Source organism: Pempheris klunzingeri, chromosome 19 (assembly GCF_042242105.1).
Source record: "Pempheris klunzingeri isolate RE-2024b chromosome 19, fPemKlu1.hap1, whole genome shotgun sequence".
NCBI lineage: Eukaryota > Metazoa > Chordata > Actinopteri > Acropomatiformes > Pempheridae > Pempheris > Pempheris klunzingeri.
In genome coordinates, this window is record NC_092030.1 from 22,656,288 (window position 1) to 22,683,014 (window position 26,727).

Genomic DNA, 26,727 nt, shown 5'->3' on the forward strand with positions numbered 1-26,727 from the left:
ACGATATATAAAATGATTTTGAATATTTAAATCAAAGTGTTAAAAAAAACTAAAAACAAACGGACAATTCAGCAGCAACAAGTTTATTACGTGTGTGTGTGTGTGTGTGTGTGTGTGTGTGTGTGTGTGTGTCACAGCAGTGCGCTCTTGGCATATGACAGCAGACACAGTGATTGGTTAAATGATGCCCGTAGCTCCGCCCACCCCACCTCCAGCCGAGAGGAGAGGCAGAGCAATGCTGCCATGGCAACGGAGTCCTGTGACAATGAGCGGAGGTGGAGCTGAAACACAAAACAGGAAACTGAGGGGAGACTTTCACAATAAAAGAAAGCAACGTTAATTTGTTGTAGCATTGTAGGTGAAAATGCTTCGCTGTCATTGGCTGACCTTCAGGAAAAGTGCCAGGTAAGCGTGAGCCAGATCAAAGTCCCGCCCACTGGCCAACATGCTGTCAATCATCTGAATGAAGGCAAGCAGGCTGCTGCTGGCCCCGCCCCCCTCTGATGTCAGACTGGTGAGCTCAATGGAGAGTGCCGCCGGCCCACAATCCTTCAGGCGCCGTATGGGGCGATCGACTGCACAGAGAGAGAGAGAGGCATTAAATATGGTTTACTCTACGAAGTGCTCCTTTAATCTAATGACATCAAACACTGACATGATCCCGACTGCAGCGCCGACTCCAGATCAGACGCCAACGCCGACATCTGAGGAAACGAATCCCAACGCAGCAGCTTCGACTGGAGAACAACAACATCATCGTCATCATCATCATCATCATGGCTGAGAGGAAACAGGAAGTGGTGATGAAGGTGCATCAGCTCTACCTGTGCTTCCTGTTCAGGTGCCATTGGTGACGTAAATCGAGGCGTGAGGCCAGGAAGTGTTGGCAGGAAGAAGGGAGCAGCAGGTGGAGCAGCAGGGGGCGCTACAGGTTTATTCCTCCTCTGCACGCACGCACACACAAACACACACACACACACACACACACACACAGGTCAGTGTCATGGCGTCCCTCCCCCCTCCGTCCCCCCCAGACAGACTCACCTTGATGACGTCCAGGTGAAGGAGGCTTTTCCATCGAGACTCTGGCAGCAGAGACAGAGTCACGAGCTCTGCACCCAATTGCTCAGCTGACTGGTACGCATCATCCACCTCCTCTGATGTCACTTCCTGTTCTGACTCATCCACCGTTGCCCCCGGCAGCGTCTCCTCGGTCGGCTGGTAATCGGCTGGAAGGGGGCGGAGCCCCACAGCCCCACACAGACTCTTATTGGTCCTGGGGGGGAAAGCTGCACTGTGATGGGCTGCTGCAGATCAGTGATGTCATCTTTACAAACATTAGAAATGTCTACAGGCCTTCTGATTGGCTGCTGTAAACAGTGCTCTGTGATTGGTCAGCGTCACATGTACTACAATCCTGAGAGGTGATTGGTTCAGACCAGAGATAAACGCCCAGACTGTCAACATGAGCCGTCGCCAGGAAGTCTCCGGTTGGCGACAAAGACACGCCCACTGGCGCCATGGCAACCAGGAAGCAGTCGACGAGGCTGAGGAAGAAGAAGATGAGATGAAGATGTTTACAGTTAACTTAAGACGGTAAAGACAAAATGATGCAAAGACTTTCCGAGATCTTGGTGAGCTGAAGCGGTGAAAGTTATTCACTAACCGTCCGGACGGGAGATCCCACGTGCGAATGGTGCAGTCCATCGCCACGGTAACCAGCCAGCGGCCATCAGGGCTGAATGCCTGAACAAATAGTAAAACTAATGTCATCACAATCTTAAAGACTGTTAGCATGCTGTTAGCCCCGTCAGCTTTCCTGGACTCACCATATCATTGATGTTGCCATGGTGACCAGCAAACTTCCTGACAACTCGTCTGGTTTCTATGTCGACCACCAGCAGTGTGAAGTCATCAAGCGCTAATGCTAACATCCCACTAACATAAAAGAAACAGAAAAATACTGTTACACAGCTACCTGTCTCTGCGTAGGATCATGCTAACTGTTAGCTACCTGTCTCTGCGTAGGATCATGCTAACTGTTAGCTACCTGTCTCTGCGTAGGATCATGCTAACTGTTAGCTACCTTTCTCTGCGTAGGATCATGCTAACTGTTTGCTACCTTTCTCTCTGTAGCTTCATGCTAACTGTTAGCTACCTGTCTCTGCGTAGGATCATGCTAACTGTTAGCTACCTGTCTCTGCCTAGGATCATGCTAACTGTTAGCTACCTGTCTCTGTGTAGGATCATGCTAACTGTTTGCTACCTTTCTCTCTGTAGCTTCATGCTAACTGTTAGCTACCTGTCTCTGCGTAGGATCATGCTAACTGTTAGCTACCTGTCTCTGCGTAGGATCATGCTAACTGTTAGCTACCTGTCTCTGCCTAGGATCATGCTAACTGTTAGCTACCTGTCTCTGTGTAGGATCATGCTAACTGTTTGCTACCTTTCTCTCTGTAGCTTCATGCTAACTGTTAGCTACCTTTCTCTGCGTAGGATCATGCTAACTGTTAGCTACCTTTCTCTGCGTAGGATCATGCTAACTGTTAGCTACCTGTCTCTGCGTAGGATCATGCTAACTGTTAGCTACCTGTCTCTGCGTAGGATCATGCTAACTTTGCTACCTTTCTCTCTGTAGCTTCATGCTAGCTGGTGCAGCGTTTAGCTTCAGCTGTTCTTCCTGTTTTTTGCTCTTGAAGCGCCAGAACTTGAGCAGCCAATCAGAGCCTGCGGTGAGTGTCAGCTGGTTAAGGGTATCCGTGGCAACGCCTCGCACTGCTCCACTGTGAGCTGGAATGGAGGAGGCGGGGTTAATGACAGGGAGAGACGCAGAATGAACCAATTACAGATGAGAACGAATTGAACACACCTTTGTGATCACTGCCGTAGCAACCACGGTGCTGGCCAGACTGCAGGTTGTAGACGTCGACGCGGCCACAAGACAAGCCAATCACAGCAAAGTTGCCACAGGAAGTGATGTCAACAGCCTGGGAACAGAAACAGGAAGTCATGTGACCCACTGAGAAAGAGTGTGTGTGTGTGTGTGTGTGGGGGGGGGCTTGGAGAAACACAGGTCCAACAATGACGTTACCGTAGCGATAGCATTCCTGTGAGTGGCAGGTGGCTGGAGATGGTGAGCTCCCATGGTGCTCCGCTGATAGTTCCATGTGGTGGTTGCTAGGCGACCGCGATGACATGCAACGATGCTGTCCCAGTCTGACTGACGAGCAGCAGCTGGCAATCAAAACAGAGAGAACACATCTGTTAAATTGGGCGGTTTCTCTATGGAGTTCTGTGTGGGTTACAGATGTGTCAGAGCGCCCACCAGAGGAGAACGCTGTGATGGCAGGAAGACGCAGATGCTCATAGGTCAAGCCCTTCTTCTTCTTCCTCTCTTTCTTCTTGTTGATGGAGCCTGGACAAAGCACAAGAAAATAGTGTTTCAGAGAGACTCCATTCAGATAATCTGCATTTCAGTATGTTTGAGACCAACATGAGACCTCGTCTGATTGGCTGAGAGATGCTCCATCAGTCAACTTCTGATGATAAAGAACAAAACTAGTTTTTAAAAAGCAGCTGTTTGTCCAGACTCCCTTCATTTCCTTTCATGGTGACACTGTTAAAAATGTGTTTTTTCTGCATCGTTTTCTGTTTATTAAATAAATCCTGACTGATTGTTACCGTGGATACCAAACAGCAGACTCTGAAGTGTTCTCTTCAAATAAGAAAGGCCTCCTTAAAATCAGCTGAACTGACCGTGACCCAGGCTCCTGTTGAAACGCTCGTGGACGGTGGAGAAGGACTGTAATGTCCCGTCCTGACCTGCAGGGGGCAGAAAAACTTTTGATTACAGTCTGTTCTCTTACTGAAGGGAAATATGTAACACAAAATACAACTTTTAAAAAATCAGAACAGAGAATAAAATATGAGTTTTTGTTTCAAAACTTGATTAAATAATTAAAAGCAGAAAAACAAAAATGAAAACAAACTAATATAAAATCAGATGATTCATACTATTATAGAAAACAAGTGACATTCTACGCAGATGATGAAGCTGCTTATTTACCAGCACTTAGAATGTTTTTTCCGTCATTGCCGTGGTGACGGATGGTGGTGGGCGGAGCACTGTGGCCCTGACGATGCCGCAACAGTCTGGCTCCACCCCCTTCCTGGTCAAATATCCACACCTGCAAAAAAAACATCATTTACTTTTAGAGATGTGAACACCTGAACTTTACCACAGAGATCCACGATCTGTCCAAAAGTCAGTGGACACCTGACCATCACACCCTGGACTTTCTGTACCTGTGAGCGACAGGTGAGGCTGGAACACCTGAACTCAGTGACCAGCAGGGCTGTCTGTTGACATTTGGCCACACTGAGCACCCGCACATGAGCAGAAAGGTGTAAAACCAGGAAACGGCTGCCGTCCACCTTCACTTGTCTGTCTGTCTGTCCTACCTTGATGGCGTTGTCAGCTCCATTGGTGATCAATAGCGGCTCTCCGTGCAGGAAGGTTGCCGCGGCGATGGCTGTGCTGTGAGCGTGTCTCTGCTGAGTGACCAGCTGACGGCGCTCCAGATCCCAGAATGCAATGTGGCCCTGAGGACTGCCGGATGCCACGATGGGAGGCCCGTCTGGCGGAGAAAGAGAGGGAGAGAGAGGATGTGCAGCACATGAGAGAGCGACGGCGAGAGGCGGAGACTGGCGCGGCAACACCGCTACCTGTCCTGAAGGCGAGCGAGCTGATTGGTCCCCAGTCCTGCGTGAAGCTCATCAGCGTCTCGTCCAATCGGATGTTGTGAATGATGATGTGACCTGTCCCCGTGCCGACACCAACCACGTCCACCGCGGGACTCTGGGAAATAAAGTTTTGATTATTGAACAAATAATAAAAAAGGATCACCAGGTCTTCAAAATAAAAGCACCTCATTGATAACGTGTCTCTGTACCTTTACAGTAAAGTATTTTATTAGTCATTTATTAGTGATTCAGAAGGACAGACACTTTAAAATGAGAGCAAACATTAAGAGTCAGGTCAATAACTGACAGACGTGACTCATTCTGTCTTTTACTCTGTTAAGCAAACATATTACGACAGTCTGCGAGTCTCGGAGGGACCGACCTGCTGCAGAACGGTGACTCCTGCCGACCAGCCGGGGAACGTGAAAAGCAGCTTACTGAGGAGACAGACATGCACAGAACACACTTCAGTCAGGTTAGAAACAGATTTAAAACCTTTTTACAACCACTTTAAACTGGCTGTAAATGTGGTTTTGAGTCTTGTTCATGTCTTTTTGTTTCAGTTTAATAAAAGCTGGAGCTGGAGTCAATCAATCAATCAATCAGTCAGTCAGTGTTTCTCTCTCCAGCTCCAGGTCAGAACTGTTCTCTCAGACTGTTTCCAGAAAGAGCAGCTCAGAACAAACTCTTTCATTCAGAGACCAAATATTCAGGAATTCAACAGGAAGGATTCAAGAATCCCCACAGAGCAACATCAGACAGTGTTTCTCCTCTTCTCTTCTTATTTTCAACGTTTTTTTAATGGAGTTCTGAATGGGGTTGGTCGAAGTGTCCTGATGACAAACCGTCAGGGTTTCTCTCCAAGTACGACCTCAGCTGGTAGTATTACTACAGTACTGCTACTGTACTACTGTAGTAATACTACAGTAGTACTGTGGTATTACTACAGTACTACTGTAGTAATACCACAGTACCATGACAGCTCTAGGATCAGTACTACTATCAGTGCTGGTCGTACTACTGGGAGTAGTAGTACTGATCATAGTGGCCATGGCACTATCAGTAGTACTACTGTAGTACTACTGTAATACTGATCTGAGCAGCTGCAGTTTCCTGTTTTGTGACATCATCAGGAGGCTGTTGTTACCTGTCAGGTGTATCTCAGAGAAACCTGAGAGACGTCTGCAAGTTTGGGGGCTACAGACCCGTTAGCTTGGATGTTAGCATGCTAACCTGGTCTTGATGTTCCAGAGCTGCAGTGCACCCTGGGAGCTTCCCAGCAGCACCTTGTTCAGGTAGGTGCTGGGGTGCATCATGGCCGACACGTCGAAGGAGGCGGGGTCAAAGTGCAGCTGCAGGTAAACATCTGACAGAGAGAGAAAGGAATGATGGGTAACAGGACAGGTGAAATAAAGACTCAGGTAAAAGTTAAGTGAAGCTCCGCCCCCTCACCCCCTCCATGGACATCCCACACGATGACATCACCACCTCTGTCAGCAGAGATCAGCTGATCGCCCAGAGGAAGCAGCAGACGCACTTCCTGCTTGTGTCCATGGTAATGCATGACCACCTGTACGGAGAGCCAGCTGGGTCAAAACATGTTTGTTTTTTTTTTAGTTTCTAAATATGTTTTATTTCATCTTCTACTATTAAACTTTTAATCACTATTTTTTCATTTTAAGAAAACATTTATAATACTTCATAATAATAAATCAATATAATAATACATATTTATTTGAACAAACCATAAAAAATCCTCAAAAATCAAAACCTTTCAAAATAAAATTCAAAAGTTTTGTCGATGTGTTTAAATAAGGTTTGTACCTCTTTGTTCCTGGCGAAGGCGCTGATGAGTTGCCCAGCGGCGGTGAACACCAACATCCTGTCTGCTGCCAAACAGCTGATGTCATCCGACAGGCTGTTACCTAGGCAACCACGACATGACATGACATCACAAAACAGCAGCCAATCAGAGAGCAGAATCTCAGCAGCATCAGAGTGAATTCAGACTAAAAATATCTAAATGTACTCACTGACGGCGACGATCCCCAACCTGTTCACCTGAAAGTCATCAATACATTGGTCATCAATACACCGGTCATCAATACACCTGTCTGTCCGTCTGTGTACGAATAAAGTTTAAACAGACCTCCTGTCTGTCTGTCTGTCTGTGTACGAATAAAGTTTAAACAGACCTCCTGCCTGTCTGTCTGTCTGTGTACGAATAAAGTTTAAACAGACCTCCTGCCTGTCTGTCTGTCTGTGTACGAATAAAGTTTAAACAGACCTCCTGCCTGTCTGTCTGTGTACGAATAAAGTTTAAACAGACCTCCTGTCTGTCCGTCTGTGTACGAATAAAGTTTAAACAGACCTCCTGTCTGTCCGTCTGTGTACGAATAAAGTTTAAACAGACCTCCTGTCTGTCCGTTTGCGTACGAATAAAGTTTAAACAGACCTCCTGCCTGTCTGTCTGTGTACGAATAAAGTTTAAACAGACCTCCTGTCTGTCTGTCTGTCTGTGTACGAACAAAGTTTAAACAGACCTCCTGCCTGTCTGTCTGTGTACGAATAAAGTTTAAACAGACCTCCTGTCTGTCCGTCTGTGTACGAATAAAGTTTAAACAGACCTCCTGTCTGTCCGTCTGTGTACGAATAAAGTTTAAACAGACCTCCTGTCTGTCTGTCCGTCTGTGTACGAATAAAGTTTAAACAGACCTCCTGTCCCTCTCCGTGAGGAACAATAAAGTTTATAAACAGCAGAAACGTTACACTTACGTTGTACGTGTGGAAACATTTACCGACCGCCGTCACCACGTAGAACTCCCGGTGCTTCTGGTGGTACCGGAGCGCGTGCGGCACGTGGTTGGAGTAAAGGCCCAGAACCCGGAAGCCGGAGAACAGAGAGCTCCCGCCACCCGACATGTCCGGTAACAACGGACGACTTTACCGGAATAAACCCGAAAACAAACGGACACACAGACGGAGCAGAGCCCTGAGAGTACACACACACATGGAGGAGCACCGAGGAACCGAGTCCGACTGGAAACAACGAGCCAAATCCAAGGTTCCGGGTTGAGGAACACTTCCGCTTCCGACCGGAAACCAGAAATACAATCAGAAAATCACAGAAATAATCGTGAATACATCCGGATCAACTCAAGTTAATAACAAACCTACAATTAAAAAAATAAACGGATAAAATACAGGTACATCAAATAAATACATACATACTACATAAGAGAACTAAAAGGAGACACTAAGTCAAACTAATGAGAGTAACACGGATAATTAAAGATAATTAGATAAGAACAAGAACTATAAAAAAACTGCAATAATAGTCTGGAATTAAAACATTACAACAGAATGTCTGACTTGTAATTAAACATTTCGAATCTAATATTGATAAAGTGATGAGTAATGCAATAAAAAGTAATTAAAAGTGATTTATTTCTAGTTTTTCTATTATTCTTCATGAAGTATACTTTGCTTGAATTTTCTCATCAAAAATCTGAAACTAGTTTTCAGATCTAAACCAGAACTATAATCAGAATCAGAATTCCTTTAATAATCCCCAGGGAGATTGCTTTTGTTACACACAGCTCCAAAAAGAATAAGAATAAACTTCAAACACAAAAGTAAATATATAAATATATAAAAGTATGTTTTAAAATAAGCTGATTATATTAATGAATGAAAAGGACACTGAGGCTGAACATGAACATTTATTGTCTGACTTATTTACAGTTTGTGTGGGTTTAAAACAAACTCACATCGTTTCCACTGATTTTCTTTCCAGATGAAAACAGATTTACTGCAAACTTTTGATTTTTGAGTGCAAAGAAAAACACGAGAACATAAACGTGTGGCCTCGATCAGAATCAAGAGAAAAACACGGCATCAGTCCTTTATTTTATTCTTCCATCATTCGCTCCGTCACGTGCGAGTAAAACCTCCAAACATCAATCAACACCAATCCAGGCTGGAACTGATCACTTTATTCTGCACTAATTGGATTTCAATGTTTATCAGTCACATATCATTTAATCTAAATCTACATTTCTTTCACTTACTTTTTTCATTTTTACAACTTTATACAAACAAAAAGTGGTTTCACGTCTCTCTGCTGATCAATACCCAATAATGGTCTGTCGGTATGTACACACACACACACACACACACACACACTTTATTTTAATACAGGTTCACAGTTCATGCTTTCATGCTGGAAGAGGAAGTGACGCTAAGTTTCCATGGCGACGCACAACCACCACAACACTTTTTGACAGCAGGAAGTGACATCAGGAGGTGCAGGTGCATTAGCGCTGAGAGGAGCTGGTTCTCGGGTCAGTTGGTCAGTAACATGTTCCTGTTGTTTGCTATGTTGTTTTGCGTGGTTGCTAAGGCATCACTAAGTGGTTGCTAAGGGTTTTCTGTGACGCTCCTTGCTGTTGCTATGGTGTCTCCATGTCAACAGTCATGATTCGTTTGTTAAACTGCTTTTTTATTTTGGACTTACTTTAAATCAAAGATTTTTTCCATCTTCTGGCGTCTGTTTCGTCCTTATTTTAGCGTTTGTCAGCCGCCACGAATGAACATTTACCCTCTTCCTCATCATCATCATCACCTGTGAAGAGGAAGCGAGGAAATGTTTGGTTGTCATGGCAACAGCATGGCTGCGTCTCAGCAGAGCTTAATGAGGGACGATGCTGGATGTGATGAGCGTCTCCGTGGTAACGCCTCTAGCCGGCCCTCCCCTCCAGCAGCAGCAGCCTCAGGAGAGTCCTGGCGGCAGCCAGCAGCGCTCCGTGCAGCGCATACTGTGCCACCAGCGCCCCGAAGCCACGGTAAAACCCGGCCCCGCCCTCCTTGCGGCGGATGGCGTGGACGCAGTCGGAGAAACCGTCGTATTGCGTGTTGACAGGCAGGACCAGCGGGCTGCCGCCGTTCCCTGCAGTAAGCCCACCGTCGGTGGCGTCGATGATGGTGCGCGTGCCCTGCACGCTGAGGCGGTGCAGCACCGTCTCCAGAGGAAACAGCGTGATGTCGGCCAACAGTGACCCCGCCCACGCTGCCGCCAACTCGGGGAAGTAGGCGTCCAGTGGGTTGGAGGGGTCCACCCGCTGCTTCCTGCCCCGTTGGTGCAGCCACAGCGCCGCCCGCTGGATAGAGGCGGCGATGGCATATCGTAGGACAGCGTGCAGCGCGGCAGGAAGCAGCAGAGAGCTGAGAGGAAGCAGCCGGCGACTGTGAGGAGCGCCGACGCCCAACAGGCGGGTCAGACCCTCGCGGACGCAGTCCAGCAGACCGGAGGACGAGTCGTCACGAACGATGTCGCTCTGCGGACACATGACAGGAAGCTCAGCATCCTGAAGCAGCAGACTTCCTGTCTGTGTCTGTACTTCCTGTCACCTGACTGAATCAAAGGTTGTGTACCTGTGACGTCGTGCTATCGCTGCATATTAAAACATGTCTGATTGGTTATCTAGTAGGACTGCTACTGGAGAACCAATCAGAAGGATCCACATGATCAGAGACTGACAGCTGATCAAAGTCTCTGTCTGAATGTTCAATAATATCTGATGTTTAATCAATAACCAATAATCCATACTGACCTGGACGGTCTCGATGAGGCTGGCACAGTAAAAGGGAAGAGCGACCACCGCCGTCAACCTGAGGGCGAGAGACAGACAGACACAGAGACAGACAGGCAGAGAGAGACAGACAGAGGCTCCATCTTAAATCCACAGAAAAGTGAAGGAGGTTTTGTATGAAGGATTCAGACCACTGATCACATGACTGATTGATCTGCTGCCTTCAGTCAGTAGAAGAAGAAAAGGTGAACTGACCCTTTAAGCAGTAAATGTCCAGCCAGCTGTTTCCAGCTCCACCTGTGAGGGAGCTCCCTGCACACACACACGCACGCACGCACACACACACATTATAGTTTTTACAGTAGTATTACTGTAGTACTACTGCAGTATTTGTATATAGTATTCTACGATGCTGCAGTTGTGGTGGTTACCGTGGTAACGGAGTGAACTCGCTGATGATGCCTTCGGCTCCCAGAGTGACGCCGTGAACGATGAAGGTGCTGCCCATCCCCTTCCACAGAGCCTTCACACCCTGTCAACACACAGGTGTCCTGATCAGTTATTGATCCTGATCAGTACCCCCCCCCCACACACACACACACACACACACACACACGTATCCTGATCAGTTATTGATCCTGATCAGTACCACACACACACAATCATGTGTTTAATATGCGACTGGTTACTGTTGTTGATCGATTCGTGTGATCAGTATGTGGAATGAGCTCTACTTCCTGTTCCAGGTGACGTTACCTGAGCCTTGGTGATGGTGTACATGACGGTGACGGCGCTGAACGGGCTCAGGTGGTAACAGCGGCCGTGGTAGTTCACCTGACACAGCCAGCCAATCAGAATGCAGCAGGAGGAGTAAACAGATCAGATTCTTTCTAAATAATAATCATCATTATTTAAAAAGCAGATTAACAGGCTGATCATTCAGGAGCTACTGATCAGTTATTGATAAGAAGGTGATACCTGACACTGTCTGCGGAACACGATACAGGGGTGGGCGAGGACGTTCTCAGTGAACAGGCTGCAGACAGACAGACAGACAGACAGACAGACAGACAGTGTGAAGGTTCAGTCACATGATCACACTGGACTTAGTGGACTCATGTATTAAAACAGGAAGCAGAAGAATCCAGACCGACCTGACCAGTCCGATCCCAAAGCCCGCGAACCGGTTCAGCTGCTCTGTGAGGAGGAGGAGGAGGAGGAGGAGGAGACGACATGATGAAGAGTTCAGACAGACAGACTCATTTATTTCACCAAACTAAGAGTAAAACACGGAAGTCTGTTCCACCAGAAAGAGAAAAACTGATGAAATCTGACTAAAAATAAACACTCTGAACGGACGCTGTTCTTGTAAACTCAGTTCAAGTTTGACTCTTCAGAAAGATTTTTATACTTGAATTTATAAAGAAATAACACGAACGGCTAACAGTTAGCCTCGTTAGCTGGAATACTAGCCTGCTACCTTGCTAACAGTTAGCCTGCTACCTTGCTAACAGTTAGCCTGTTAGCTGACATCACCTATTGGGCTAAATTCCGTCCGATAGCCGTTAGCTTGTTCCAATCACTTTCCGTTCTTCATTAGCCTGTTAGCTAACCACACCGACCTACCGGCAGGCGGCACACCCGGCTGCGCAGCGTCCCAGCCCGCTGCCGGACCTCCAGGCTCTCCCGGAGGCTCGTCATACTGAGGTGTCCGCTCTCCGTGATGCAGGTTGCGGCTGCCGGGGATGTCGGGCGGGGTGGTGACCCAGTGGTGGTGCTGCAGCTCGGCGGGGCCTCCGGCGCTTCTGACCGGGTAGCTGGCACCGTACAGCGGGTCGTCACGGCCGCGGTAGCCGAGCCCGTCGAAGCTATCCGGCCGCCTGGAGGCCATCAGAGTGTCGGTGCGGGGACGAAATGCGGGAGGACCGTAGCTGAGATCCGGTTAGCAAACAGAACTCCTCCACGTCCCGGTGGACAGCGGCAGAAACGAGTTAACGGGGAATATTCGTCCCGGATTGATTTGACCCGCAACAAATCAACATCCACCGCCACCCGGAAGTTCTTCTTCCGTTTCCGGCAGGCTGCGGCGGAGCAGCATGTCACGTGTTCATGCTGAGCAGACAGGTGTCGCCTGGTCAGGATCAGGTTCAACATCAGCTGTAGCTCTGATCCAGGACCAGTTCATGGTGGTCTGGTTGCTCTTCCATTACGTTCCATTACCTGTGGACTGTTTTCCCTCTGCACAGGTGAGCCCACAACGCCTCATTTCATAAACTTTATTGTTGTTTTTGAATGATTTCAGCCTTCAAACATTTTCAGACATTTAACATTTTCCTTCACAGATACATTTGATCACAAAGACCAGAGACCAGACCCGCTGACAGGACGCTTGAAGCTCCATAGTGCAGCTGTGCTTGTTTTTATGGAATTTATTCTCAACCATTTGCTCAAAATAAAACTCCAGTAACTGTAATCTGTCCCTGCGACATGATTGGTCCAGTGAGTAAACTCCACGCACCTCAGTTTGTACCTATTTAAAACAAATCACTGACATTAGTGGAGGTCCATTTCCACCAGAGAAAAAGGAGGATTGAGGTTAGGAACCAGTCCAGAGTGTTTCAACTTTCATTTTTGGTTCCGACAGGTCGTCCTTTTTCCCAGCTGGCCTTCGTTAACAACACGTTTCCTCTCAGACTCAAAAAACGAAAAAAGAGAAGATTCAACAGTTTTCAAGTTGTTGTAAAGTGAAACCAGCAGAGCGTCTGAACACTGGCCTCCAGTCAGCAGGACGTCAGGACGTCAAGGCAACACGTGTCGGGTTTAAGGCCGACGGTGGCCGAGAAAAACACGTACAAAGAAAAATAAAACGAGTTTAAAAAGTAATTTTTATAAATTGAATACTTATTTAAACCAAGAATATCTATGAAGATCAAATCAAAAAGTTTGAATCAAACTTGGTTGCCGACCAATAGGAGATCTTAAATATCAAAAAATAAGTTGATCAGCTCAACAAGCGTCTCCAAGTTTGCTGGAGACAATAAAAAAAAAAAAAAAAAAAAAGTAGATTAAAAATAGTTTTCATATGTTGACGAGTTTCTAATAATTACACTTAATGAAAACATCTATTCTAATATATTATTCTCTAAATAAAAGATTAAATACGGTTTGTGATTGGTGGCTCTTCTAGCGTGCTGCTAATTAGTGCTAACTAGTGTATATGTAGGCTAACATTTTGGCTAGTAGCAGCTAGCACAAACCTTCTAGTTTTCATGGCACTAAAAAGGAAATAAAACCGTATGATGTGATTTGGCCAATCAGAAACTCCTGAGGTGATCCGAGCTGTGATTGGCCGGCTCACCCACCAGCAAGAGTTCAAACAAACAACAACAAATACAACAAAGTGTCTTTTTCATTTCCTGCCAAACATCAGATGATAAACGCATAAATTGCTAACTACAGACATTAGCATGCATGTTAGCACCTAACAAGGTGTTACCATGGTTACCGAGTGATTTGTGTGATTTAGTGTCTCGTTTGGTGCGCCAACATTCTGGGATTTGAAGTTCCAGGTTGCTAACATGCTAACGTAGAGTGAAAATGTTTGTTAGCGTTGTATCGATTGTGATCAGCAAAATTCACACCTCCTGACATGATGCTAACTAGCACACAAGCTAATGGCAGTGCTCCGTGATGTCTACCACCACGGCCTTCCGCCAGCTGAACAGGAAGTAGCCCATGCCGGCGCCGGCTGCCACAGCGATGCAGAGGTAAGCGTTGTAGGTCATGAAGACGAGCATCAGAAAGTAGCTGACAACGACCTGAATGATGTGCAACAGGGTCTGCAGGAAGTGGGCGGGGCTTAGCATCCGCTGCCTGACAGGACAAGAAGGACAGGTTAGCATTTAAAATGTGGTACACTAAACACAATGCTAATAGTCATTAAGCTAAGAAGAGCACTTGTTGGCCAAATGAATGAAGCACTGAAACATAGCTTTAAAATAGTTTGACTAACTGAAGTGTTTATATTAATCCCTAGTGATATTTCACCATGTTAAACACGTGCTGTGGCCCTAACCCACTGTTAGCGTCAGCCCACTGTTAGCGTCCGCCCACTGTTAGCGTCAGCCCACTGTTAGCGTCACCACATCATACGTCACATTAGCAATGTTGTTGTTAGCATCAAAGCTAATGTAGCATGTTTAAATTCAGAAGGATGTAATGCACTCAGCATGGTTAGCTGCCCCAACACGGATCAGGTCTCCAGGCCTCCGCACGCCTTCAGTACGCCGAGGTCACCAACAGAATTATTCACATTAATGATTCAAACAGACTTCCTGAAGTATTGAGCTGCTCCAATCAGATTCTGTAGATACTTAATTATTCATCAATCATCTGTTTTGGCCCTGAACAGTCTGATCAGAGCATCTCAGAGCAAAGGACCAGAACCTGAACTCTACAGTTACCTGAGAGAGAGTCCTGAGAGGCGGGACTTTAGGCCAACAGGAAGCTCCTCCCCCTCCAAACACTGACTGTCAATCACTGAGCTGACAGTGAACACATCACATTAACATCACATGACTGATGATCACATGACTGATTTCATGTTTCTCAGCTGTTTAACAGTATGTCAGGACCAGATCCAGGATCCTGATCCAGGACCAGGTCTGGGTCCAGCTGGTGGTGTCGTGGTCTCAGTCAGTTTCATGTCTCTCAGACAAACAGTGACTGAGAGAATAAGGTTTCCTTTTTGATCCAGTCACATGACTCACGTGTTATTTTAACCTTTTCGTCAGCATGTGGAGCCAACAGGAAGTCAGCCAGCTCAGCCACAGGAAGTCCCTACTGAGCATGCTCAGAGGGCCCAGAGGCAGTTCTCGTCTGTCTGAGTAAAACATCTCCGACCCGTCAGACAGCTCACAAAACATTTATGAGTGTTTTTAGGTAGTGAGTCGATATTTAACGCAGCCAAGCGTCACTGGGCATTGTTCGGTTATTATTTTCTGATCATGTCAAACATCACTTCCTGTTGTGTACATGTTGTTAGTGTTAGCCACCTACCCGACCGTCTTGTGCGTCTCCATCAGCACCGTCCCATCAGCCCCGGGGAGCGGCATGGAGTTGTAGCGGACGTTGACCTGACTGCGACGCAGCAGCGCCTCACGACCCATCTTCAGCCCTTCGTACAGAACAGCCAATAGGAAGACGCCAATACATGCCCCAACCATCTCTGATTGGACGGGAGGAAGAGAGGCGGGGTTAATATCACTCAGGAGAACAACAAAACACAACATACAAATATACAAACACTATATACAGAAAAAAAATCATAGTAAGAAACAGAAAATAGAAGAGTAAATCCAAAATATAATACTACAAAAATCTAAATGTGAAAACGATGAAAATACTAATTCAATATAAAACACTGAAAAAGTCAGGAAACATTAAGAAACACGATGAACCTCCGGGGGAGTTGATGAGCAGTCCAGAGAACAGCAGCTCCACGTTGTTGTATCCAAAGTAGAAGGTCATCGCCTAGGCAACCACAACATTAGCACGTTAGCTGTACGATATGTGGCCATCAATACAGTGGGGCAAAAAAGTATTTTGTCAGCCACCAATTGTGCAAGTTCTCCCACTTAAAAAGATGAGGCCTGTAATTTTCATCATAGGTACACTTCAACTATGAGAGACAGAATGAGAAAAAAGAATCCAGAAAATCACATTGTCTGATTTTTAAAGAATTTATTTGCAAATTATGGTGGAAAATAAGTATTTGGTCAATAACAAAAGTTCATCTCAATACTTTGTTATATACCTTTTGTTGGCAATGACAGAGGTCAAACGTTTTCTGTAAGTCTTCACAAGGTTTTCACACACTGGTGCTGGTATTTTGGCCCATTCCTCCATGCAGATCTCCTCTAGAGCAGTGATGTTTTGGGGCTGTCGCTGGGCAACACGGACTTTCAACTCCCTCCAAAGATTTTCTATGGGGTTGAGATCTGGAGACTGGCTAGGCCACTCCAGGACCTTGAAATGCTTCTTACGAAGCCACTCCTTCGTTGCCCGGGCGGTGTGTTTGGGATCATTGTCATGCTGAAAGACCCAGCCACGTTTCATCTTCAATGCCCTTGCTGATGGAAGGAGGTTTTCACTCAAAATCTCACGATACATGGCCCCATTCATTCTTTCCTTTACACGGATCAGTCGTCCTGGTCCCTTTGCAGAAAAACAGCCCCAAAGCATGATGTTTCCACCCCCATGCTTCACAGTAGGTATGGTGTTCTTTGGATGCAACTCAGCATTCTTTCTCCTCCAAACACGACAAGTTGAGTTTTTACCAAAAAGTTCTATTTTGGTTTCATCTGACCATATGACATTCTCCCAATCCTCTTCTGGATCATCCAAAAGCTCTCTAGCAAACTTCAGACGGACCTGGACATGTACTGGCTTAAGCAGGGGGACACGTCTGGCACTGCAGGATTTGAGTCCCTGGCGGCGTAGTGTGTTACTGATGGTAGCCTTTGTTACTTTGGTCCCAGCTCTCTGCAGGTCATTCACTAGGTCCCCCCGTGTGGTTCTGGGATTTTTGCTCACCGATCTTGTGATCATTTTGACCCCACGGGGTGAGATCTTGCGTGGAGCCCCAGATGGAGGGAGATTATCAGTGGTCTTGTATGTCTTCCATTTTCTAATAATTGCTCCCACAGTTGATTTCTTCACACCAAGCTGCTTACCTATTGCAGATTCAGTCTTCCCAGCCTGGTGCAGGTCTACAATTTTGTTTCTGGTGTCCTTTGACAGCTCTTTGGTCTTGGCCATAGTGGAGTTTGGAGTGTGACTGTTTGAGGTTGTGGACAGGTGTCTTTTATACTGATAACGAGTTCAAACAGGTGCCATTAATACAGGTAACGAGTGGAGGACAGAGGAGCCTCTTAAAGAAGAAGTTACGGGTCTGTGAGAGCCAGAAATCTTGCTTGTTTGTAGGTGACCAAATACTTATTTTACGGAGGAATTTACCAATTAATTCATTAAAAATCCTACAATGTGATTTCCTGGATTCTTTCCCCCCATTCTGTCTCTCATAGTTGAAGTGTACCTATGATGAAAATTACAGGCCTCTCTCATCTTTTTAAGTGGGAGAACTTGCACAATTGGTGGCTGACTAAATACTTTTTTGCCCCACTGTATCATCATGATGTAACATGTAGCAGTAATAAGCCCCGCCCCTCACCATTCCCCCATGTCCTTCGTGGCCCCCAACAAGCCCCCCTCCTCCTCCTCCTCCTCCTCCTCCTCCGTGGTCATGTCCACTGGTAGTGGGCGGGGCCATGGTGTGATGATGATGGTGGTGGGAGTGGTCTGCCGGCATGCTGCTGTGGTTCATGTGGTCCAGGTGGTCCAGGTGATCCAGGTGATCCAGGGCTGCAGGGGAACAAAACAAGCACAGACATGGAGCTCATGTTGAATCCTTCAGAGCAACTTCCTCTTCCACAGGACGTCATCGTCTGTAACGTCCCTCCAGAATAAAGCTCCAGAAAACAGAGGCTGCAGAACCTCAGTTCTGTCTGTTTTTAAGGTTCCTTCAGTCTCTCAGTGACCCCCCCCCCCAAAACAAACAGTCCATGTGGGACCATGAGAGACCTGCTCAGGTGTGTTTAACGGGCATATGACACCCCCTGTGTGATCTGTGTTGTGTTCAAAGGTGTGAAGTTTTAATGGAAACTACCTAGTAAGCGTGCGGCCTCTCAAAGTGACAGTACAGGTATTAACACTTCAGTTTGAACAGGTTACAAAACACACCTTAAATGTAAAAGAAAGTTCTTCAGTATTTATCAGGAGTTGGTGACGTTTCAAACATTAAATAAAGATATAATTTCAACCCTGTTAAATGTCCGACCATAGAAATCACACCTGCAGAAACGGTAAACCGGACCGGCTTCTCTCTCACCTTTCTCTCCTCTTCAGTCAGTGATGCCGACTCGCCCGCAGACCGCCGCAAACTCCACACTGAAGATGTCACGGTAGCCTATAAACCGTGGTAACCGGATGACATCACTGAGCAGACACCCTGCTGTAATCTGATTGGCTCTCAGGCCTCAGGCTACAGGAGGCAGAACGAGCCAATCAGAGTGCTCTGAGGTGCCGTCTGCCATCAGCCAATTAGATTAGAGCAGCATTAACAGGAAGGTCAGTCGTCGCCGGCAGCAACACTTAGTTCCTGTTTTCTGTGTGGACGAGTCAGCATCACTCAGAGTCTCTCTCTCTCTCTCTCAATTCAGTTTATTGACATAGTGAAAATATGACCAGACTCCTCTGATGAACAGTGTTAGCGTTACAGAACGTCAAATAAAACAGCACAATGAATCCTGCGCCGCTACGCATCGCATGTCCAGCTTACCATGGAATTATGTCAGATTTGCCAAACAGGAAGTAAAATCTCTTACCTGAAGATGATAAGGTGAGGGGCGATCAAACACTGGAGAGAGAGAGAGAGACGTGAGTTTAACAGCCAATAAAAACTGATAACAGGACCAACTTCAGCCAATCACACACTGGTCAGCTTCCACTCTGTGTCCTCACTCAGCCAATCAGCTGCGAGGACGCTTTCTGACAACCAATGAAAAGCTGGGGAGTGAACGAGAGCAGCGTCACCGATTAACCCTCACGTTTCCACACTTCAGACCTACAAGTCACATGATCCATGTTCCAAGTGCAGGCCCAGGCCCAGTGCCGGCCTCAGCCAGTCCGCCTGCACCATGTCAACACACTTCCTGCACACCGCTTTCCTGCGCTCACCTGTGGACCACAGAGTGATTCACAGTTCTCACTCCGTGTGCTCGGATTAATAACCCTGTATGTGTGCATGTCGGCGGACTTTGGCTGAAAGGGACGTGGAGCTGCATCAACAGGTCACAGCAACTCCAGGAGTTCAATCTGTCAATCATTCACCTCCGGCAGGTGTCGACCTTCGGCCCCCCCAGAGTCACAGAATTCACCTGCATCCACACGGTCACACACGCGGTTCCCGATTGGCTGCTGGAGGAACCGTCGGACCAATCGTGCGTCATTCAGGAGCTGATCGATCAGAAGCTTCTTCTGTCGTTATCGTCTGAACAGAACGAGGCGACCCGACTGTAAAACCTTTCATGTCCTCCTCACTGACGGCCTTCAACCTGAACACACCCGACCACACAGGAAACACACCTGACCACACAGGAAACACACCTGACCACACAGGAAACACACCTGACCACACAGGAAACACACCTGACCACACAGGAAACACACCTGACCACACAGGAAACACACAGGAAACACACCTGACATCATTCACCAAACTCACATTTCTGCTCACAACCAATAAATAACAGACACTCTGATCAATAGTGACTCCTCTGGACGCCAACTGTCATGGCCGGGGGGGTGGGGGTGGGGGTCAATCCCTCCTACAGGGACCACCAGTACATTTTTACTGTCCACCTGGTGCCATCTGTCTCTGTACCCTCTGAGATATACAGTCATCACAAGAAGCAGGCAGACAGGCAGGCAGGCAGGCAGACAGACAGACAGACAGGCAGGCAGGCAGGCAGACAGTCCTCGTGTTGTCCTTGTGTCTTCATTGTTCTCAGCCGGTTTTCCTTCTCTGTCACTTTTTAATCCACGGAGGAAACAAACGCTCTTTGATGGAGGATGGTGCCACTGAGCGGACCTGCCCAGATTCCATCGGATCACCTGCCAACTTTATGCTCACTTGACTAAAACTTTACACCTGTTTTGACATCGTAGGAGTGAACCTGTGGATCGGCACAGATCCCCTTTTAATCTGCCTAACTTCTCCTGACAGAACACATGCAGACGGAGAGTAGCGGAAATCAGGTTATAAAAGTGGGGATTTAAGGAAGTGAAGACTGTGCTTTTGAATTACACACGAGCCGAATTTACCTTCGGACCCGTTCCGTCCTGAGTCTGTCACAGGTGCGAACCTCGCACGAGCGTGTTCTTCGCTATATGCAAGAATGGCTTAATTTGTATCATTTTTCTAAGGAGTTTTGTATGGTAGCAAACTGTGCTAGTGTGTAGCTGCAGAGGTCACTGACTGAGTTACCCACACACACAAACAAACCACGAACTCACCTGGAAGTCTTCGTCAGTTCTTTTACTTATTTTCTTCCGTTTTGGCTCCGGAATGTGAAACTAAATACGTCGCAAGAAAACAGAAGACAAGGGAAAGAAGAAAGTCGTTGCTCTTCTCAGCGTCTCTGCGTCTGTCCCGCCACCACTTCCGTGTCCCTGCGTCATGACGTCTTTAGCCAGGACCACTGGGGAGGAGCTAAGAGGAGGTGGGGAAAAACAGCCCAATCCCGACCAATCAGAGGGCGCTCCTGAGGCGAGGGGCGGGGCTTTGTTGGAGCCACGTAAGCGTGTTTGTGGAGAGGACTCAGGTGACCAGCGCGTGGAAGGTTTTTTCTTTGTAAAGTTTTATTGACAAAACGTTCAAACAGTGGAAACGTGAGTTTATGATGGCGTCATCACGTACGTTTCCTCTCATCGTGTCCTGCAGGAATGATCAGATAAAACTGTTCTTCTGTTGATGTTCCCACATAGTGTCTCACTTCTGGTTGAACTCTTCTATGTGGCGTCTTTTTAGTCCATTTAGTGTATTTGTGAAAGTTGTATTTTCCATAGAAAACTAAGAAGTTCAAGTGAAACAGTTTTTTAACATCAATATTATTGTATTATATTTCATTTATTATATATTATATTATATATAATATATGTGTGTATATATATATATATATATATATATATATATATATATATATATATATATATATATATTCATATTTATAAAAAATATAACGTTTCTTTCTCCTAGATGAATAACTGAACCAGCCAATGTCTTAAAAATGTCTATATTTAACCAAAATAGTTTTGTACACAACTAGCTATAAAAAATCCAAGCTGGTATTATTATTATTGTTAATATCAAATGATTATTATTAATATATATACTAAATCTGTCAGTTATTTTCTGAAAGCATGTGTACAAAACTATTTTGGTAATTTTAGCTCCCAGAACTCAGAGCTGCTGGTCTGCTGCCTCCATCTGTTAGTTAGTCAGTGCTGCTGTGAGACTTTGGAGTGTTAAAGGGTTAATTCAGAGCGTTAGTTCACTGATAGAGGCACCAGGTAACCACCAACCTGTTCAGGTACTTACAAGCTAAAATGATTGTTTTTGCCAGTGGAGTCTGGTGCTGTGAAGAGAGCAAAGCAACACAGCTCACTGTCAGATGAAGACCATCATCATCATGATCAGAGTGAGGACGAACACCTCGTGACCTCGTGTTCACCCCCCTGGTTAAATGATGAGATCAGGTGAGGTCAGGTGAGATGAAGAACGTCTGAAACCAGCTCGTCAAAATAACTCCAGTTCTCTCAAAGGTCTCGTTGTCTCCTGCTTCCTCGGTCCAGTTCATTCTTTGGCTGCAGCTCTGTTACAGAGTGGATTCATGGAGAGGACGACTAGGAGGACAGGTGAGTCTGAAACAGGAGGGGGGGGGCAGACACATATTGGACTACAGGACTCAGGTGTTTTTTCTCTCCTGGTTGAGTGTCGCTGTGCTCATCATGGGTTCACAGTTTACTGACAATGAATCAGCTGATTTGTCTCTGAATCTGACTGGTATTCTGCCCTTAAAGGAGGATGTTACATCATTCCTCGTATTCATCCATCATTTATTCACTCATCCATCCAGATGGCAGCATTTTGTGTCCATTATGTTATTATCAGGGTTTGTGACATCACTAATGTCCCTCATTACTCAATTACTTTAATTCCCTTTAAGCCTTCGACGCTACACCTGGAACTGATTCAGGTGCCTTTGGAACCTCTTCAAGGAATCCTGGAACATGTTCAAAGACCCAGGACGCCCTCAAGGAGCCCTGGAACCTCTTCCAGGACCTGGTCGGCCAGGGTCAGCTCCCCCTGGTGGCCTTCAGCTGATTCCTTCATGTCACTTTAAACTTTAAATTTCAGCCAATCACAGAGCAACATGACACAGTTTCAACCAATCATCATTCAGTTTAATATCTTTTCACCATCACTTCACAAACATCAACAGGAAGTCAACAAAACAACAATAGGAAGTCACATGTTCACACACACACACACACACACACAGGAAACAGCCTGAAAACTGTGGGAATGCACAAGTTTCACAATAAAAGCCTTTAAGTTTTCTCCATACAATCAGAGTCGAGGACAGATGAGCCCTGAGTCCTGATTGGAGGAGAAAGTTCAGAGGAAACCAGCCAATCAGCTCATAAAAGCTGACTGATTTTCTTTTCAAAGCTGACAGAGATGAAGTGAAGACAGACTTTTATTTTGTTAGACTCAGGAAAGATCTGACACGTTATATATAAATATTTCGTAAACATCAACACAGTAACACGACATTTATTCATGCTCTTCTTTGTCGGAGCAGAAAAACGGAGAAATTAACTGCATTTTCAAAATAAAGGTTTTTCATTAGATATCTTGGGAGAATTTTAACTGGTCGAGTCACAGAAACTCAAACTAAAAAGGTTTTGGCCGTGATCGAAGCTAACCAAGCTAATGTTGCTAACGTTCACGTCTTCTGTGCTTGCCCCGCCCCCTCAGCCAGCCACGCGATAGTTAGCGTGAAACTCCGGCTGGATGTCGCAGACGCGTCGCAGAAGTTCACCCAGTACCGCCTCCTGGTTACCACGGTAACTGGCCTGGATACGACCCATTCGCTCGGCCGTGTCGCGGTCCACCTCCACAGCGCTGTTACCATGGGAACCAAGGGCCTGAATAAATGATAAAAGGAAACAGGAAGGAAAATATTTGAGCAGGTGAAGGTGACAGTTGGTGGCAGTGTTAGCAACAGCGTTAGCAGTATTATCTGCAGTAGTACTGTAGTATCTGTAGCAGTACTACTGCAGTAGCACTACAGTAGCACTACAGTAGAACTACAGTAGCACTGTGTGGGACCTACCGCTGCCTCCTTGGTCTTGAACTCTTTCTCCCTCTGCAGTCGATACTGTTCGATCTCAGCCTGAGCTTCTTCCTTCGCCTGCTTCAGACGGCGGTTCTTACCTACAGGGGAGAGAGACACCCACAGCACATGAGACAGGGAGAGAGAGAGAGAGACACCCACAGCACATGAGACAGGGAGGGAGGGAGGGAGAGAGAGAGAGACACCCACAGCACATGAGACAGGGAGGGAGGGAGGGAGAGAGAGAGAGACACCCACAGCACATGAGACAGGGAGAGAGAGAGAGAGAGAGAGAGACACCCACAGCACATGAGACAGGGAGAGAGAGAGAGAGAGAGAGAGAGACACCCACAGCACATGAGACAGGGAGAGAGAGAGAGAGAGAGAGACACCCACAGCACATGAGACAGGGAGAGAGAGAGAGAGACACCCACAGCACATGAGACAGGGAGAGAGAGAGAGAGAGAGAGACACCCACAGCACATGAGACAGGGAGAGAGAGAGAGAGACACCCACAGCACATGAGACAGGGATAGAGAGAGAGAGAGACACCCACAGCACATGAGACAGGGAGAGAGAGAGAGAGAGAGAGAGACACCCACAGCACATGAGACAAGGAGAGAGAGAGAGAGAGACACCCACAGCACATGAGACAGGGAGAGAGAGAGAGAGAGACACCCACAGCACATGAGACAGGGAGAGAGAGAGAGAGAGACACCCACAGCACATGAGACAGGGAGAGAGAGAGAGAGACAGACAGACAGAGATGATGAACTAATAACAGTGATGATTGATCATGTGATTTGATTCAATCAACTGTCTGTCTCCATGAGGCTTTATCACAACATGTGACCACCACATCCCATGATGCTCAGCGGCTGACTCACTCAAACCATGAGGGAAGCAGACAGACTGCATTAATAATTAAGCTTTAACACACTCACACATTACTGTAGCATCGTTAGCATCGTTAGCATCGACAGCAACGCAATCATTGAAAGGCTTTAAAGACTGTTGGAAAAACTTTACGTTCTCAGTGAAAACATGTGGGCACATTGAGCTTCAACCACACGGTCCGACCCACCTGGGTCTCTGCAGGTCTCTATAGGTCTCTGTTGGTCTCTGCTGGTCTCTGTTGGTCTCTATAGGTCTCTGTTGGTCTCTGCTGGTCTCTGTTGGTCTCTATAGGTCTCTGCAGGTCTCTGCTGGTGCTAACTGGTCTCTGCTGGTGCTAACTGGTCTCTGCTGGTCTCTGCTGGTGCTAACTGGTCTCTATAGGTCTCTGCTGGTCTCTACTGGTGCTAACTGGTCTCTATAGGTCTCTGCTGGTCTCTACTGCTGCTAAGTGGTCTCTATAGGTCTCTGTTGGTCTCTGTTGGTCTCTGCTGGTCTCTGCTGGTGCTAACTGGTCTCTGCTGGTCTCTGCTGGTGCTAACTGGTCTCTGCTGGTCTCTGCTGGTGCTAACTGGTCTCTATAGGTCTCTGCTGGTCTCTACTGGTGCTAAGTGGTCTCTATAGGTCTCTGCTGGTCTCTACTGGTGCTAACTGGTCTCTATAGGTCTCTGCTGGTCTCTATTGGTGCTAAATGGTCTCTATAGGTCTCTGCTGGTCTCTACTGGTGCTAAGTGGTCTCTGCTAGTCTCTATAGGTCTCTGCTGGTCTCTGCTGGTGCTAACTGGTCTCTATAGGTCTCTGCTGGTCTCTATTGGTGCTAAATGGTCTCTATAGGTCTCTGCTGGTCTCTATTGGTGCCAAGTGGTCTCTATAGGTCTCTGCTGGTCTCTACTGGTGCTAAGTGGTCTCTGCTAGTCTCTATAGGTCTCTGCTGGTCTCTACTGGTGCTAAGTGGTCTCTGCTAGTCTCTATAGGTCTCTGCTGGTTTCTGCTGGTTTCTGTTGATCTCTGCTGGTGCTAACTGGTCTCTGTTGGTCTCTGCTGGTCTCTGCTGGTGCTAACTGGTCTCTGCTGGTCTCTTCCTGTCTGCTGTTTTCTTAGTTCCCTGGCTCGGTTCCCCCCGTTACTCACGGCCACACCGTCTTCTCTCCGGTCGGCCTGCGGGCCGCTGGGCCTCGCAGGCCGCCTCTCCTACTCACGTTTGCGGGCCTCGGCCACCTTCTCGGCCGCTCTCTTCTCGGCCTGCAGCAGCTGCTGGATGCCCTGGGACTGGCTCGCCATGTCGGAGCGGGAACTGGACGAATTCACACAACGAAGGTCGACGGAGGATTTGTCTTTTTCCTGTTGGCGCAGTCAGCTGATGGTACGTCACCATATGACAGTCACGTGACTTTGTCACGCGGTAGGGAGGAGTTTTTCTTTTTAAATAAACTTTATTTATAAAGACAGAAAAACATTGAGCTCAACCTCCTGAGACCTGACAAAAGGTTTGAATTAGTCAGTAATCAGCATGTCAGGAAGTCTGAGAGGGTTTCTTCTTCTCTTGTTTAGAGCCTGTCTGCTGTAGTAGTACTGTAGTACTGTAGTACTGTAGTACTGTAGTACTGTGGTACTTTAGTACTGTAGTACTGTGGTACTGTGGTACTGTAGTACTGTAGTACTGTGGTACTTTAGTACTGTAGTACTGTGGTACTGTGGTACTGTAGTACTGTAGTACTGTGGTACTGTGGTACTTTAGAACTGTGGTACTGTAGTACTGTAGTCCTGTGGTACTGTGGTACTTTAGAACTGTGGTACTGTGGTACTGTAGTCCTGTGGTACTGTGGTACTTTAGAACTGTGGTACTGTAGTACTGTAGTCCTGTGGTACTGTGGTACTTTAGAACTGTGGTACTGTAGTCCTGTGGTACTGTGGTACTTTAGAACTGTGGTACTGTAGTACTGTAGTCCTGTGGTACTGTAGTACTTTAGAACTGTGGAACTGTAGTACTGTGGTACTGTGGTACTTTAGAACTGTAGTACTGTAGTACTGTGGAACTGTAGTACTTTAGAACTGTGGTACTTTAGTACTGTAATACTTTAGAACTGTGGTACTGTGGTACTTTAGTACTGTAGTAGTACTGTAATATTGTAGTAGTACTGTAGTAGTACTTTAGTACTATTTGCTACTCTTAAAACAACTCCCATTCTTTCTCTGTTGAATTAACAGCAACCTCCTCATCTCTAGTTAACAACTCAGTAATGAACCAGACAGACGGACACTTTTGTATATCCGCAATGACGTCATAGCCTCTGGCAGGAAGTGGCGTCCTCGCAGCGCTGAATCAGCTGAACCAAACCGGAAGCAAAACAAACCGCAGAGCGCACGCGCAGATGCGGCCGCAGCAGCATAGCTCGCGCTGCGAAGGGACCCACAAACTTCATTTAACGTCAGAAAAGGTCATTTTTAAATTTCGTCTCCATGGTAACTGAAGTTACACA

The 26,727-nt window shown here is 46.6% G+C and overlaps 5 protein-coding genes across 6 annotated transcripts in view; 1 reads left to right on the forward strand and 4 right to left on the reverse strand.

The window, feature by feature from the left end:
- Window positions 1-67: 67 nt before the first annotated feature.
- Window positions 68-7,786, reverse strand: wdr36 (WD repeat domain 36). The gene is made up of 22 exons (XM_070850768.1): window positions 7,519-7,786; window positions 6,777-6,804; window positions 6,568-6,668; window positions 6,196-6,313; window positions 5,977-6,109; window positions 5,126-5,180; window positions 4,726-4,858; window positions 4,462-4,637; window positions 4,067-4,187; window positions 3,757-3,822; window positions 3,326-3,415; window positions 3,092-3,234; window positions 2,870-2,987; window positions 2,625-2,790; window positions 1,830-1,938; window positions 1,667-1,746; window positions 1,440-1,547; window positions 1,045-1,276; window positions 825-944; window positions 656-737; window positions 388-575; window positions 68-281 (listed from the first exon to the last, which is right to left on the reverse strand). Exons 1-22 carry the CDS (start codon window positions 7,663-7,665, stop codon window positions 132-134), a joined length of 2,664 nt encoding a protein of 887 aa, XP_070706869.1. The 5' UTR covers window positions 7,666-7,786; the 3' UTR covers window positions 68-131.
- Window positions 7,787-8,478: 692 nt separating this feature from the next.
- Window positions 8,479-12,369, reverse strand: slc25a46 (solute carrier family 25 member 46). Its single transcript, XM_070850555.1, has 8 exons — window positions 11,961-12,369; window positions 11,489-11,531; window positions 11,313-11,370; window positions 11,091-11,168; window positions 10,766-10,866; window positions 10,590-10,646; window positions 10,356-10,413; window positions 8,479-10,079 (listed from the first exon to the last, which is right to left on the reverse strand). Exons 1-8 carry the CDS (start codon window positions 12,223-12,225, stop codon window positions 9,483-9,485), a joined length of 1,257 nt encoding a protein of 418 aa, XP_070706656.1. The 5' UTR covers window positions 12,226-12,369; the 3' UTR covers window positions 8,479-9,482.
- A 227-nt stretch (window positions 12,370-12,596) lies between these two features.
- On the reverse strand, window positions 12,597-20,599 carry slc31a1 (solute carrier family 31 member 1). Of its 2 annotated transcripts, XM_070850556.1 has the most exons (7): window positions 20,469-20,599; window positions 18,779-18,810; window positions 18,283-18,360; window positions 17,566-17,756; window positions 15,794-15,866; window positions 15,393-15,561; window positions 12,597-14,207 (listed from the first exon to the last, which is right to left on the reverse strand). In XM_070850556.1, exons 4-7 carry the CDS (start codon window positions 17,716-17,718, stop codon window positions 14,006-14,008), a joined length of 597 nt encoding a protein of 198 aa, XP_070706657.1. In that variant the 5' UTR covers window positions 17,719-17,756; window positions 18,283-18,360; window positions 18,779-18,810; window positions 20,469-20,599; the 3' UTR covers window positions 12,597-14,005. The 2 variants fall into 2 exon arrangements, with proteins under 2 accessions (XP_070706657.1, XP_070706658.1); XM_070850557.1 differs by lacking the exon at window positions 18,283-18,360.
- A 2,102-nt stretch (window positions 20,600-22,701) lies between these two features.
- On the reverse strand, window positions 22,702-25,608 carry atp6v1g1 (ATPase H+ transporting V1 subunit G1). The gene is made up of 3 exons (XM_070850480.1): window positions 25,447-25,608; window positions 23,354-23,454; window positions 22,702-23,165 (listed from the first exon to the last, which is right to left on the reverse strand). Exons 1-3 carry the CDS (start codon window positions 25,526-25,528, stop codon window positions 22,992-22,994), a joined length of 357 nt encoding a protein of 118 aa, XP_070706581.1. The 5' UTR covers window positions 25,529-25,608; the 3' UTR covers window positions 22,702-22,991.
- Window positions 25,609-26,678: 1,070 nt separating this feature from the next.
- The window catches only part of man2a1 (mannosidase, alpha, class 2A, member 1), an 18,677-nt gene continuing 18,628 nt past the window's right edge, over window positions 26,679-26,727 (forward strand). The window contains exon 1 of the mRNA XM_070850631.1: window positions 26,679-26,727. This exon is cut by the window's right edge and continues 92 nt beyond it. The gene's annotated coding sequence lies outside the window, so the exon portion shown is untranslated.